A 14,798-nucleotide genomic window follows, 5' to 3' on the forward strand; every position below is an offset into this window, starting at 1 on the left:
TAGCTGTTGACGAATCAGCCCGATTTGGTACTCATATCGAGAAAACATACATTTCACCGCATTACGTGCCCATTGAGAAGAAATACTTTGATACTATCCAAATAGATCTACGCGATGTTTATGGGAAACCAGCTCCTTTTGAGTTTGGCAATCTAACAGTAAAACTTCATTTGCGTCCAAGATGCCCTTAAGACACGTTCTTGAAAAAAGACGCTGCGTAGCGTGCCCGTACGCTCAATATTATGCCACTCAGGCGGGTGGCGCTATTCCCGACGTATACGTGGGATCGCCGTATCAGCGGGGGCACGGGCAATTCGGAAGCGGGTTTGGGAGTTTCTTCTCCGGCTTGTACAAGCTAGCGAAACCGTTTCTTTTACGGGGGGCGAAATTTTTGGGGGGCCAAGCCCTCTCCACGGGAAAACAAGTTTTGGCTGATGTCTCGACGGGGTCATCCATACGTGAAGCTACCAAACGGCGCCTCACAGAAAAGTACGATGATCTCAAACAACAATACGGGACTGGGAAACGTAAACGCAAAACTAAAACAATTAAGAAAAGACCAAAACGCGGTGGAAAAAAATCATTAGTAGGCAGGAAACGAGCTAGAAAGGTCGTTGATATTTTCTCCTAAAATTATGGGTCATTGCGAAGCGTTAAAAAGTGAACTTGATATTTTTCAATCCGCGCCTATCCAAACGTCAATTGAGGGAGGAAAATGGACCACCTTCAAACCCATCTCGTCGCTGCGAGGCGATACCATCGAGTTTAATATTCCTGGAAGCGGGCACGAGTATATTGATTTACCGCTTACGTACCTACTTGTTAAAGCTAAAATCGTCGCCGATGACGCGGGCAAAAGTTTATTACCGTCGGATGTTGTAGGGGGGTGTAACAATTTTTTGCACACGCTATTTAATCACGCGGAAGTTTACCTTAACGGAACCTTACTGTCTCCGTCAGCTTGTTCGTACGCTTATCGGGCGTACATTGAAACTTTGTTAAATTTTGACAAGGGTGCCAAAGCGTCCCATTTAACAGGCGCGCTGTGGTACAAGGATACCCCCGGCGAAATGAATTCGGTCACTGCCAACGAGGGTTTTAAACAGCGGAAAGGATTCACGGATCAGTCGAAAGAAATAGATTTAATTGGTCCGCTGTTTCTTGACGCGCTCAATGTCGAAAAATATTTAATTAATGGCGTAGATTTACGTATTAAACTATCGCGAAGTAAAGCGAGTTTTGCGTTAATGGGTACGCCGAAGCCCGGGGTTGACTATAAAATTATCATTACGGACGCGAGCTTGTTGGTACGTCGAATACAAATTGCACCCAAAATACTTATCGCTCACGAAAACGCCTTGTCACGAGCAGCAGCAAAGTACGCTTTTACACGCACCGAAACAAAAATATTCACCATCAACTCGAATATCCGAAACACAGTTATTCCCAACGTATATTTGGGTACCCTCCCGGTTCGCTTGATTGTCGCGCTGGTGGATCACGAAGCCTACAATGGAACCCTGGCAAAAAACCCGTACGCTTTCGAACATCAAGATTTATCGAGTTTAGCTCTTTACGTGGATTCTGACGGTGTGGATTCGAAACCTATTACGCCAAACTACGACGCGGGACAATATATTCAAGCCTATCATACTTTATTCACGGGTAGCGGAATTCATTATAGAAACACCGGGATCGATATTTCCCGGGGAGATTATGCCGGGGGCTACGCTTTTTACGTCTTCGACATTTCAAACGACCATAGCGCGGGTGAGAGTCATTATTGGAACCCCTCCAGACAGGGACAGATGCGTTTGGAGCTTTCGTTCGCTAAACCAGTCCCGCAAACGTTAAGCTGCGTAGTTTTCGCCGAATTTCAAGCCAGCTTTAGCGTAGACAAAGATCGTAACGTTTCTATTGAAAACGTGTAATTATGCGCGGATCCGAGATTTTAAACATTTTGAGACGTACGCGCAATTTTATGGGCGTATTCGCTTCGGATTGTCTACCCGATAAGATTAATAGTTTTCCAGCGTCACTGGTTGTAAATCTGGACCCCCACGATGAACCCGGCAGCCATTGGGTCGCGATTTACCTTGATAAATTAAAACGGGCTTGGTATTTTGACTCTTTGGCGCTACGGCCCATTTTGCCAGCCATTAAACTTTTTTTAAAACAAAATTCGAGAAAAATCACGCCCACCAAGCGGCGACTTCAATCGACAACGAGCGTCATTTGCGGACATTATTGCGTGATTTATATACGTCACCGATCAAAACGTAGAAGTCACCAAAGCTTCTTTAAGGGTTTTTCACGAAGAGACGTCAACAATGATATAATGGCCACTAGAAAATTTAACAACCTGTTACGTCATCATAAACGGAGTATAAATTCCCGTCGCGCGACTATACCCCGTTTTTATTCCTAACTAAACCCTCAGTATCGTGTCGGTGGCATGGCGAGAATGGCCGTTGTCGAATTTGACTTTCTACTAGGAAAATCCGCCTCGCGCTCCGGCGGAGAGCCCCCCGACATTGTCGTGAAGGAACTAGCTATATCAACAGTATCGACCCCTCCCGCCGTTCAAGCTTGGACTTTCGAACAACCCTATCCAGTACAACAACTTCCGAACGCCATTAAAAGACAAAACGGCTGGGTGTCTAGGAACCTTCACGGTATTTGCTGGACCGCGGGGTATCTCCCCTATTATAAACTACCCGCCTGCCTTATATCAGCGGTATCGAGTGCGGATATGATTTTTACAAAAGGAGACGTAAAGTGTAAATTTTTAGCCGATTATACTGAGACCGCCATATACGATTTGGAAACTTTTGACTGTCCCCGAGCTGTGACTTTTGATACGCCCCCGCCAGTGAAATGTCTATTCAGACATCAAACTCTAAACACCCGACAACCGTGTTCTTTGGAACGAAGTCTACTTTTCGCCGACTGGATTACCCAGAACCGCGCTGAAATAGACAACCAAATACGATGTCCATTTTAATTTTTTTTTGTATCGCACTATAATATTTTTTTGACTCGTAAAAGAAAAATAATTTTTGTAATATATCATCTTATAAAATAAATATTTTTTATTATCTTATAAATCAGACTCGTTATTTCTCATTGCTCGCGTCATTTTTTTTAGATTACGTAATTAATAGTTCATTGTGTCCATTCATTCGCCCACGGTAGAAAAATATTATAAACGTATTTTAAAAATATTAAGTGTCAATTTATCAATGTAAAAATTATTTTATACGGTCACCTTTAAAAATAACAATGTATTCAATATAAAAACGTTTATTCACATTTTCTTTACAGCGGTTTTAATATTATGAATTTGATTAGTTTTACAATATTCTTGAAAATAAATCAGAGCAGCCATTTCCTTTTCAGTCGGCATTTTTAATTCGGCTGGCAGGTTAGATGTAGTTGGTTCGGTTGATTCCATTGTGGCACCGCGCTTTTTACATGTCCCAATAAGTTCGTTAAGATAATCGATAATTTTATCATCTGACATTTCCTCTGAGCGATTCACTCTCATCACAATCACACGCCAGATCCGAATCTTCTTTCATTGTATTACACGATAAATGTGTCATTAAATGTTGTTTGAAACCTCTCACGGACCGGTATATTTCCGAGCATATCCCGCATTTCTTTGGTAGCCTAAGCGGAGACATCTTCCTCTTTCCCATAGCGGCTGGCTTATGAAAACCACAACGCATCTACGTAATCTTTACGTTTCATGGTGTAGATTACGTCATCTTTAGTGAGTCATTTTTATAGATTACGTCATTTTTATAGATTACGTCATTTTGGGGTTTAGACCCAGAAATATTATTCCGTAGCTCAAAGAGAATCGGGATGGCTAGTCACGAGGATCTCACCACCGTAACCGGTCGGCTAGAAACGTTCAAGCAATGGGACAACGTACACGTGAACAAGGAAGACTTGGCCCACGCCGGACTTTTCGCCGTAGACTCGGACGGCATAGTCGAATGCTACCTCTGCCACGGACAGTTAGGCAGTTGGGAAACCGGCGACGTACCCCAAACGGAACACGACAAATTTTATCCCAACTGTCCGTCACCCGCCGCTTTGGAGGGCCAAGATATCCCGCCATCCGAAAAATACATCTCCGGCGGACCTACAACCACCCCCGAGGGACCCGGCGACAACGTAACTCTTACCATCAAACGCCTCGAGGTAGAACATTTAATGAAAATGCTCGTAAAAACGCTAATTTCAGATGGTTCGTTTCAACCCTTTGAGTGAACTTTGGTATATACCCTACGAAGATCGACGTAATTACCATGATATAAATAAAATACATTTCCAAAGACGTATTTTCAATGTAAATCGTATTATACAGCCTGTACTCGAAAAATATCTTAATAAAACCTTATAATTTGTATACACTCTTCTCTTCTCTTTTTTTCCCAAAACACTTTTACCGATGACCGCCCGCTATTTTACGGTACGCTTAGGGGGCCGAAAGTGTTTGTCGGCGAAAACCAACCAACTCGACATTCACTATGACGGGTAGGCTGTTTGCATAACATCGTGTCACCGCCATAGGGGCAGATAACCTATTGACCTAAAATGGGTTAACACCTTGGGTTTTATGGGTTATAACATCGTAAATCAGCTAACCTTTTGACCTAAAATGGGGTGCCTCCAGCTATTAACTATGACTGGCCGGCTGTTTGCATAACATCGTGTCAGTCCACACCACCTGCGGAATAGGGGCAGATAACCTATCGTAAATCATCTAACCTATTGACCTAACCTATTGACCTGCCGAAAATGTACGCAAAATGGGGCCCCTATAGGGGGTCCGTTTCACACCTATTTAACGGCTGTTTGCATCGTGTCCATAGGGGCAGATAACCTATTGACCTAACATCGTAAATCAGCTAACCTTTTGACCTAAAATGGGGTGCCTCCAGCTATTAACTATGACTGGCCGGCTGTTTGCATAACATCGTGTCAGTCCACACCACCTGCGGAATAGGGGCAGATAACCTATCGTAAATCATCTAACCTATTGACCTAACCTTTTGACCCCGCCGAAAATGTACGCAAAATGGGGCCCCTATAGGGGGTCCGTTTCACACCTATTTAACGGCTGTTTGCATCGTGTCCATAGGGGCAGATAACCTATTGACCTCGTAAATCAGCTAACCTTTTGACCCCGCCGAATATTGCCGCAAAAGGGGGCCCCTATAGGGGCCCGTTTCACCCGCCCGCAGGTGCCCCCTTATCGGTAGATAGACCCACTTATCTCTGCCGTCTTTCCAAAACAAATAAGCATATGATTTTTAAGATCTGTTATAAGAGTAATTTATTATACAATTGCTCCAAAAGTGACATATTAAATATATTAAAACGAAAAGATCGTTCTCTCTTATTTTCGTTTTATTATTAAATAACAAATGTAAAGGAATAATTATTTAATCCTTCGAAGGCGTTTACGACAGATCCTGACTTATCGTAGAAAATACTATATAATTTACCTCGTAAAAATGTCTCTGGAAAGCGTTTGAGAAAAAATATCGTTTTTCTACTAGACACGACCCCTTTTTCGTTAATGAACGATATTTTTTCGTCTGTGGAAAGGGGCACTCAAATGGAGTGGGATGCCCCAAAGTAACTTAACTAGATGATGACGGACCCATGTTTTCGTGCCTTATCCCGCATAAAACGAACTATTTCAGTAAAAAATATTCATGCGCTTTAGAGAAGAGCATTCTTTATGACGAGTTGTTATATAACAATATCAATCTGGTAAATGCACAATTGGAGTATGAATAAAAAGCAATGTTTAGAATATTTCATTGTTTCCATTCAAATGCGAGAGAAGGACTTGCAAGCGCGTGGTGCGGAACCGTTTTTGTGCTTAATATCAACCGACCATGTTTAATTCGGTAGATTAGATTTCTCGAAGTATTATTAGACGTGATAATTTTGAACCCAAATGTCACGAATTTGATTATTTTTAATGATTTACTTGGTGAAATATCAAATGCCCAGTTTAGTGACGAGGTCTTAAAAAGGGTGGCTCTGAAGCAGAACCGATTTTCCTGTTTTTTCTGCAGACTGTCGGACTGGTTCGGAACTTCGGACTCCTACGTTTCTCGCGTCTACTCTAGTGCGCAGTCATAATGCCCAAGTGGCGAGGTTTAATTTTCGGCATCTTAAGGAAAAGGAGACGTGGTTGGTGCCGCGGGCATTAAGAATTGCGCTGCCGTCGATCTACATTTACGGAGCAGTGCCGAGAACCAAGCTGCCGTATTTCACCGCCAGGAGCTACGCCATGGTCCCGGGACTCGTCGTTGTTATAGCCACCAGTCAGACGGTATAGTAAAAACTTTCATCGTAAATGGGAAACGATCCAATTTTGGTATTTATTTTAAATCGATACGTTAGTATGTAAGCTAGCTGGTATCCATTATTGTTAGGTGTAAATCGATGTACGCGTTTTGTTGGTTTTCTCAACTTTAAATAAATGATTAACCATTGCCAGTTCAGTGTATTTGTTTATCTCTAAATGTTGACACTTTATTTTTTTCTTTTATTCATACTCCAAAATTCATCTCCTAGACAAGTATTTATCTTTTATCTTATTCTCCCAGAATTTTTAATTTTAACTTCAAAAAATAAATTACATTTCATGTTTTCGAAAGAGTGCCGCAACTTATTAAAATTGAGGGAGCTTCCGAAGTTGGACTTGCTGAAATTAGCTATCCTAGAACGTGGAATAACGTTAATGAAGAATTAAGGTTTAGTTCGAATTTGGAATACTCAAGAAATTAGACGACACGTTACTGGTGTCCACGGAAGAACCTATATCCAAGGAGTCAAAACAAAACCCAAACAGATAATCAATAAGATGACAATGAACTTAAACGCAAACAGGAAAAGAGCCCGGAAAATTTTGTTTAAAGAGATCTCAAAGATGAAAAGCATTATATAAGCATACTTCTACCTCTTGGATTGAATATTACGATTCTACCGAAGGATTTTTAGAAATTATGTAACTCGATGATTTCGAAAGAGGAAAGTTTAACGTTATTCTTCATTTTAGACCTCAAAGAACGTCTCTGTAAAATCAGGTGTAAAATCTTTCTTTTTTTTCATTTGTGGATAGTGAGTCGAGAGGAAAAATGCCTCTACGTAACCTATATCACGTTTCTGTAAACGACTATAATAACTATTACTTAAATCAAATTGTTCACGGATGAACTCCGGTATACCGTGGAGTAGCCGTGCAAAGAGTGAGGAAGTTTCATCATTTAGCAGCAAGTGCGATTGATGACCAAAGACAATATGGTCTCGTAAAAACTGGTTTATTTAAAACAACATATTTAACTTGGAATACATTATGCACACAACATGGTTAGAGCTTAGAGTGGTGATTAACCGAGTGAGAGTGAGCTATATATACATGGTTTAAAAAAACATGCGTTATCAGTTAAAAAAGGTTTCGTTAAAAACGCATAGGAAAAACCAGGCGAGAAGCATTAAAAAGTCTACAATCGTTTTTTCCAACACTCGACCTCGATGAAGACTTTTTCTAACGAACGAAGATTTAATTTCTGACGTAAGCGGGTGAAGACTTCATTTCCGAGTGACTTAGTGAAGATGTCTGCCAACTGCTTTTCACTGGGAACGTACATGACATCAATGATGCCTTCTTCGACCAGCTCTCGCACGTAGTACTGCCTGATGCTGATGTGCTTCGTCCGGCGGTGGAACTCTGGATATCAGACCAGCTTGATGGTCCCGGCGTTGTCGATTCGAAGTACTGGTACATCGGTTTCTTGATCCACTTGTATATCAGAGAGGATTCTTTGGACCCAGATGGTGTCTTTGGCGGCTTCTGTAGCTGCTACCAACTGCTTCTGTGGTAGAAAGAGCAACAGGCTGTTGCTTGCGGCTCGCCCAAATGACTGGCGTTAATCCCAGGAAACAGACAAAGCCGGACGTTGATCGTCTTGTTTTTCCGCACCCTGAATAGTCTGTGTCTCTGAACGGTGTGATCGTCGACGAGTTATCAGCATTGAACAGCAGCCCGATTGACGTTGTTCCTCTCAGGTAACGGAAGATACGTTTGACTGCGTTCCAATCAGTGGTCGAAGGTTGGGCTATGGCTTGAGACGCGCGATTAACTGCGAAATCAATATCGGGTCGTGTACCCAAGCTGCATATCGAAGACTTCCGATAGCTGATGCGTAAATGGTCATAGACTCGAACTCTTTTTGAATTTCTTCGCAAGATTCTGTGGCGCAGGCGGGTATCTTGACTGGTTTGCAATCGACCATGTTGAATCTTTCCAGAATATTATCCACGTAAGCGCTCTGATGCAGAAAAATAGTGCCGTCTGCTGTGTAGTCAATTTTCAGACCAAGATATATTGAAACTTGACCCGTCTTAGTCTCAAATTCTTCACTGAAATGACGTAGAAAATCTTCAACAGCTTCATCATTATTCCCTGCGATCAGCCCGTCGTCGACTTAAAGTACGAGGATTAAGAATTTACCTTTCGACCATTGGGAAGATGAACCAGGTCGAAAACCCTGTGTTCTTTCATGGCGGCCAGTTCTTCGGATATTACTTACTTCCATTTGACGGAATCTGTACTGGAACATGCTTCTGCCGCTGTCTGTGGTAGGACCTCACAGACCAAGAAAGCCTTGTTAGCCGGTGGACAGCTATTGCAAAGAACAGGTTTTTTCAACTTATAACGATCTCTGAGTACTGGACCGTTCTTTTCAAAACAGCGGTCTGGTATTTCCACGGATTTGGTGGTCTCGACTTATGACAAGTCAGCGGATGTGGCTGGCCTGCCTCCGGGTGCGTTTGCAGCTGTGGCTAGCCCCTCTCCAATTGCATCGGCGGCTCTGGCTGGCCTGTCCCTGGCTGCTTCGGCATCGGTGTCCGAATCTTCAGATACCTGCTAGCCCTGGTTATGAACATCTTCTGGAACAACTGGAATATGGACGGTGCATGTCTCGGGATTCAACCTCACGTCTCGTGATCGCAGGACGTCGTTGAGCTCAGGGTCGTAAACTCGGTACCCATCTGCATTGTCCTCATACCCAACCAGGAACCAAGAATAAGCTTTCTTGGACAACTTCTTAATTTTCTCCTTTGGGATGTGGACATAGCATTCAGTCACAAAAACTCGGAGATGCTTGACTGAAGGATTTTGCTTTCCAGTCCATAATTCATAGGGAGTTCTCCCCGGAATTCGAGTCGGAGTCGTGCGATTCAGGATATATGCTGCTGTATTAACTGCTTCGGCCCAAAGCTTCGGTGGTAAGTTGGATTTAGAATGCAGCATAGCTCGGACAGACTCCGTAATTGTCCGGTTCTCCCTTTCAGCTACTCCATTCTGCTCTGGTGTGTACGGCATAGAAGTACGATGCTTGAGACCAACTGCCTGTGACGAGCAACGACGGAATTCTTCATTGATGTATTCCGTTCCATTGTCAGTGAACAATTCCTGAACCGTATGTTCGCTGTTCCTGCACAGAGCAAGGAATTCCTTGAATTGCTCAATGACCTCCGATTTCTTGGTCAAGAAATAGGTGACCCGCAATCCTGAGTTCTCATCCTTGAAAAGCAAGTAGTAGCGTTTGCCCTGCATAAACGGTGTCGGTGAAAGGACCCCAGAGGTCGGAATGAACTCGTTCTCCACACGAGTGCCAAACGTATGCCTTGTCATCTTCCCGTACATGCAGCCATTACAGAGCTTCTCGGACTCCGGATTGGAAACCTTGTATCCAAGTCTCTTCAACGTGGCCGCTACATGACGTTTGTCTTGGTGATCCAAGCGCCCGTGCCACGTCTGGAGATCTGCCTCATCATTTCTTGAATCTGCTGCGAGATGGACTGAACCTTTCGGCTGTTCAACCAGGACATCGACTCTGAATAGATTCTCTACTTTTCTGGGGAGGCGAAGCATTCTCTTGCCATTGACATCCTCGTATAGACCGCATGAAGACGCTGTGGCTTCGAATTTCAGGTTTTTAATACGGCTCATGGCACTCTTTAAGGAAAAAACGTTGTAAGCAAACCCACTGATATGCCAGACATTACGGACAACCTCTTGATGCCACTTCTTCGAAATTCGGAACTTCATCGTGATGTCGCCTTCGCCGTCTGCAGACATCACCGCTTTATTTCCGACCTGAAGTGACTCTGGTGTATCGAACTTCCTCAACCGGTATACCTTGTGGCGTCATTCGTTACATGAAGGGTTGCTCCGGAGTCGAAGTACCACACAGCTTCACTGGATGCGTGTGCAACCAGGCCGTTCGCGGCGAGAAGACCTCCGTTCTTCTTGCTTTGGTTGATACCGTAGCAGTTCCTAATTCCTCCGCTTCTACCATCTCTGGACGCTCTCCTCGGCTCAGGACAATTCTTTGATATATGTCCAAACTTGTTGAAGTTGTAGCATTTCATCCGATTCCTACGGGTTTCCTGTTGACTCCTCGAAGTGGATTTTGACGGATGAGTGTCGCTCCCAGAGTGACCTTCGTTGCGTTTAGCTACCAAACTAGAACAGGCTTCTATGGCATTATCTTCCGGTGACGCTCGTCCAATGAGCAAGCGCTCCAATTCAGCGACAGTTTTTCTTCAGCTAACGTATCCAAAAGCATGCTGAACTCCCTTTTCATCTTGCGGCAAAGACTCGAAAATGCAGGCAATAAGAAGGCAATCATCAAGACACATCCTTCTCCCTCTTAGCTGTGGTCTGAATATCGGCCCATAGAGACTGCATTTAATAATAATAATAATAATAATCAGCTAGGCTAATACCCAAGGCACCACCTTAGGCCTAAGTCATCATGCGACTTTTGAAGCCCTAATTCAGGTGGCCGGGTTACAATGCGTAGGAGGATGGTGGCAAGCCCTGCATGCCACGACATCGAGCCAACAGCTCCCTACACTAACTATTACCGTTAACCTAGACAAGTTTTTATGGAAGGGGAAACCGAAGAACTCGGGGGAAAACCCCTTGAGCTAGATGGGTAGCCATGTCGACTTCCGTGGACTTCGTTGCTCTCATCAGCTGCGCCAAAACCTTCCTGAGTCGGTTGGATGACTTTTGGTCGAAAATTTCTAGTAGCTTCTCCCACATCTCTTGCGGTGTGTCGGAATTCATTATCATGCTTTGGACCTTATTCGACAAAGCAGACCAGACGAAGGTACGCGCAGTACTGAAGCAATTCGATACTTCTTCATTTCAGCCGTGAAACTGGTCTCGTCATATGCTGTAGCCGCTGGAAGTACTGCAATCGGCACGGTCCATTCCCCAAGGACTACCTCATAGACCTCTCGTACTGTGAGGACATCGACGACCTGCCTCTTCCAACTTCTCCAATTCTCGGGACCAGTCAATTTCTCCATGTCGTGGCGTACAAAACCTTCCATGACTCCAGGAAAAGACTCAGCGTATGGGAAACTGGAACCAGCAGACTGGTCTAGATCATCTTTGCGCAGTGGGAGCGTGCTGGGCCTATGACCTGATGAAGTTTCATCATTTAGCAGCAAGTGCGATTGATGACCAAAGACAATATGGTACTGGCAAAAACTGGTTTATTTAAAACAACATGTTTAACTAAGAATACATTATGCACACAACATGGTTAGAGCGTAGAATGGTGATTAACTGAGTGAGAGCGAGCTCTATATACATGGTTTAAAAAACAAACCCGGTATCCATGACGCTATTTCTAAAACAACATCATCCATTAAATTAGTTTTTGAATATAGTATCTTTGGCGAAAGGGGAAGAAGTACATTGGTGTATGATAAATCTCTCAAGGTCACTCAATTGTACATTCTTCGAGAGTTCGGGAACAGCCCTGATTTTATTAAATGTAACTATTTTATAGAGGGAATCAGCTAAACTGTTACCTTTAATTCTTTTAATTGCAACGAAAATCCAGTAAAACTTGCGGTGGCTAATGCGTATATTTTGCTTTTCATTTGTGTCGGAGAATAAAATTGTTTAGTACATTGCAAAGATTTTCTGAAAAACAAAATGTAAACGATTGTATAATTTCTGAGGTCATGTATAAGAAACACGTAATAAATTTGTCCAAAGGGAAAATACATAAGTTGTTCTAACGCACAGTTGTAACAATCATTTTCTTGTGCACGACCGTTAGTTTATTGAAGACAGTCGCGGAACTCCGCGTGGCGGACCTGCTTCCGCACCAAGCACTTGCAGGTACTTCTCTCGCCTTTGAATGGAAACAATTAAATATTCTAAACATTGCTTTTAATTATTTCTACAATTGTGCATTAACAAAATTGATATTTTTTTTAACCCCTCGGCATATAAAGTGCTTTTCTCTAAAGCGTATGAATATTTTAAACTTAAATTGTTCGTTTTATGCGGGAGAAAAAACGAAAACATGGGTCCGTCGACATCTAGTTCAGTCACAATGGGGGTCCCACACGATCTAATTCTTATAACTTTGCGATGTTAAATTCCCAAAAAATACACATTTCTTCTCGCCTTTACAAAAAAAACTCCTTCGTAGCCTCAGCTAGCCGTTTGCACGCATGCTTTCAGTTTTTAGTATGATGTAAATCCATAGTCCCAAGTGAGACCGCGAAAGTTCTTCTCAACCCAGGTGTTTCGACGTTGAGTGCGGGAGGGTAGATCGACTCGGGAGTACAGTGTGGTAAAAACCCAGGCCGCGGCCCTTGGTGAGGCCTTGGCTGAACAGGCTGCCACTTCCTTGACTATTTTCTCCGGTCTCCCATCAAAGAATTCCAAATCAACGACTATCGACTTTTTATACCGGTAATTCAAAAGTAAATTAATACATTGTCCGCAGAGAAAAAGGACTGAAATTCTCAGAAGGGATTTTACTTGCATAGTTTTTATCTATTTATCCCTCTTAATTTGAAACTTCTTCGAATTATAATGTTTATGCATTGTAGTCGCTGAACTTAATATAATACGTTATTGCGCCATTGAATTTTACGCCACCACAGCATTTTACGTTCAAAGTGGGTAAACGCCGGGTTTTTGCACCACCGCTGTAACTTGACTACCCCATTCTCCACTTTAATAAAACCGGGGCAATCAATGATTCAAATTTTAATCTAATTTGCATATTAAAATGTTGATTATTTCTTAATTTGTAATTTACACGGTCTGCATATGGTATAACGTGTACAATAGTAACGGAGACACGTACGCACTTCATACAATTGGTGAAGAAGCGAGGACTGCAATCAGGATTATAACTCTTTATATCTGAAGGTGGAGGAAAAGTTGACCTTCTATCATAAATATAGAGAAAGACTACTACTTTCTATTAGCCTTTCATTTAGCGGAGTACAGTCTGCATCTTACAAACACGAACTTTACACGTTCGCCACCAGTGATGTACATCATTTAATTTCGTTTTCCGCGCCTTGAGCACTTGAAGTACGTGATGCACATTCCGTTTTTTAACCATTTCTTTATTTTAGGCCAATTACATATGTATAATGATTTTTAATTAGTTGTCTAGCGACTTGCACAATAGTATGAGAATAAATAATGATGATGGATCAATAACGCTGTCCGAAACTAGTCGGGCTATTTTTATTTTTAAATAAATTATCTTGTACACTTTTAGCTTTCATTGTTTTTTATTATTTATTGTCATGTATAATGATGTTTAATATTTAAGAAAAACTCTTCCCGAGATCTACTACACCGACATTTTATTTTTTTGTTTTTGATTAGTATAGACCAAAATGAAAATATGATTTAATGGGTCCTGCTCTATCTCGGGGGAAGAAGTATAGAACAAGCACTTATAAAAACGGCGAGGGCTCACCATGACAACCCAACCAAGCCGGTAAAAAGCATAGGCTTGAATTGTCCCTTACATAATCAACACTTTCGATAAACAAAATAAAACCAGAAAAATAAGCAATAGAAAAATATATAATAATAACCCAACAAGCAATTAGTTAATTCAAATACTTGGGAATCAAGAAAATGTCAATCCCAATACCAACAGTAATAAAAATTGTAAAGCACAAATAAGCAATAAAAAACCAACACTTCTAAATCCAGGAAAAGTCAATCCGAATTCCCATGGTAATAAAAATTGTGATAGAAATAACCTAAAACACCTTACCGTTAACAATTCCGGGCTTATTACGCACACAAAAAACCCTTAACTGAATAGTGAAGGCTAAACAACAGCGCATATCTCAAAATAAATAAAACCAACATAACCACATTAATGAAAATGTATCACACATTCAAAGCCGATAAGAAAACACGTAAAATAAATAACGAAGTAGCGAGTAAGGTAAGCAAAACGAAAAAAGCGCGTTCTATACCACTTGAAATTGTACTAATAAATGACCCTTAACGATTCAATAGTACTGATAGACAAAAAACTAACTAAGTGGACCACCCACGGGTTCTACCCTTTAACCCTCTTATCTCTGCTGACTGCGCTAAATCAAGATTTGACCTTTATAATTTCATACGTAAGAAATGTAAGACTTTAAAAACTATTAATGTACTCTTCCGCTTGAGCTGAGTTTACAATTTTCAGTGAAGGGTTACATGTATCGGTGATTCTGGGTAGATCACTCGCCTGTCACGCAGGAGGGCTCGGGTTCGAAATCCACCCGATGCGATCGCAAAATGAAACTAAGACGTATACCGTGAATATTTGGTGGAAACCCTGCCATTTGGGCGTTGAAACGTTTACCGTAACCCCCAGCACTCGGTCTGTCTCAAACGTAGAATCACA

At 42.1% G+C, this 14,798-nt stretch overlaps 1 protein-coding gene across 1 annotated transcript; it reads left to right on the plus strand.

Annotated features, from left to right (window-relative positions):
• Positions 1-3,571: 3,571 nt before the first annotated feature.
• Positions 3,572-4,414, plus strand: LOC149969030 (baculoviral IAP repeat-containing protein 3-like). Its single transcript, XM_090169974.1, has 2 exons — positions 3,572-4,185; positions 4,256-4,414. The coding sequence occupies exons 1-2, from the start codon at positions 3,871-3,873 to the stop codon at positions 4,412-4,414; spliced, it is 474 nt and encodes a 157-aa protein (XP_090026100.1). The 5' UTR covers positions 3,572-3,870.
• The last annotated feature ends 10,384 nt before the right edge of the window (positions 4,415-14,798 follow it).

Source organism: Leiobunum rupestre, chromosome 1 (genome assembly GCF_980474605.1).
Source record: "Leiobunum rupestre chromosome 1, qqLeiRupe1.1.hap1, whole genome shotgun sequence".
Classification (NCBI taxonomy): Eukaryota; Metazoa; Arthropoda; class Arachnida; order Opiliones; family Sclerosomatidae; genus Leiobunum; species Leiobunum rupestre.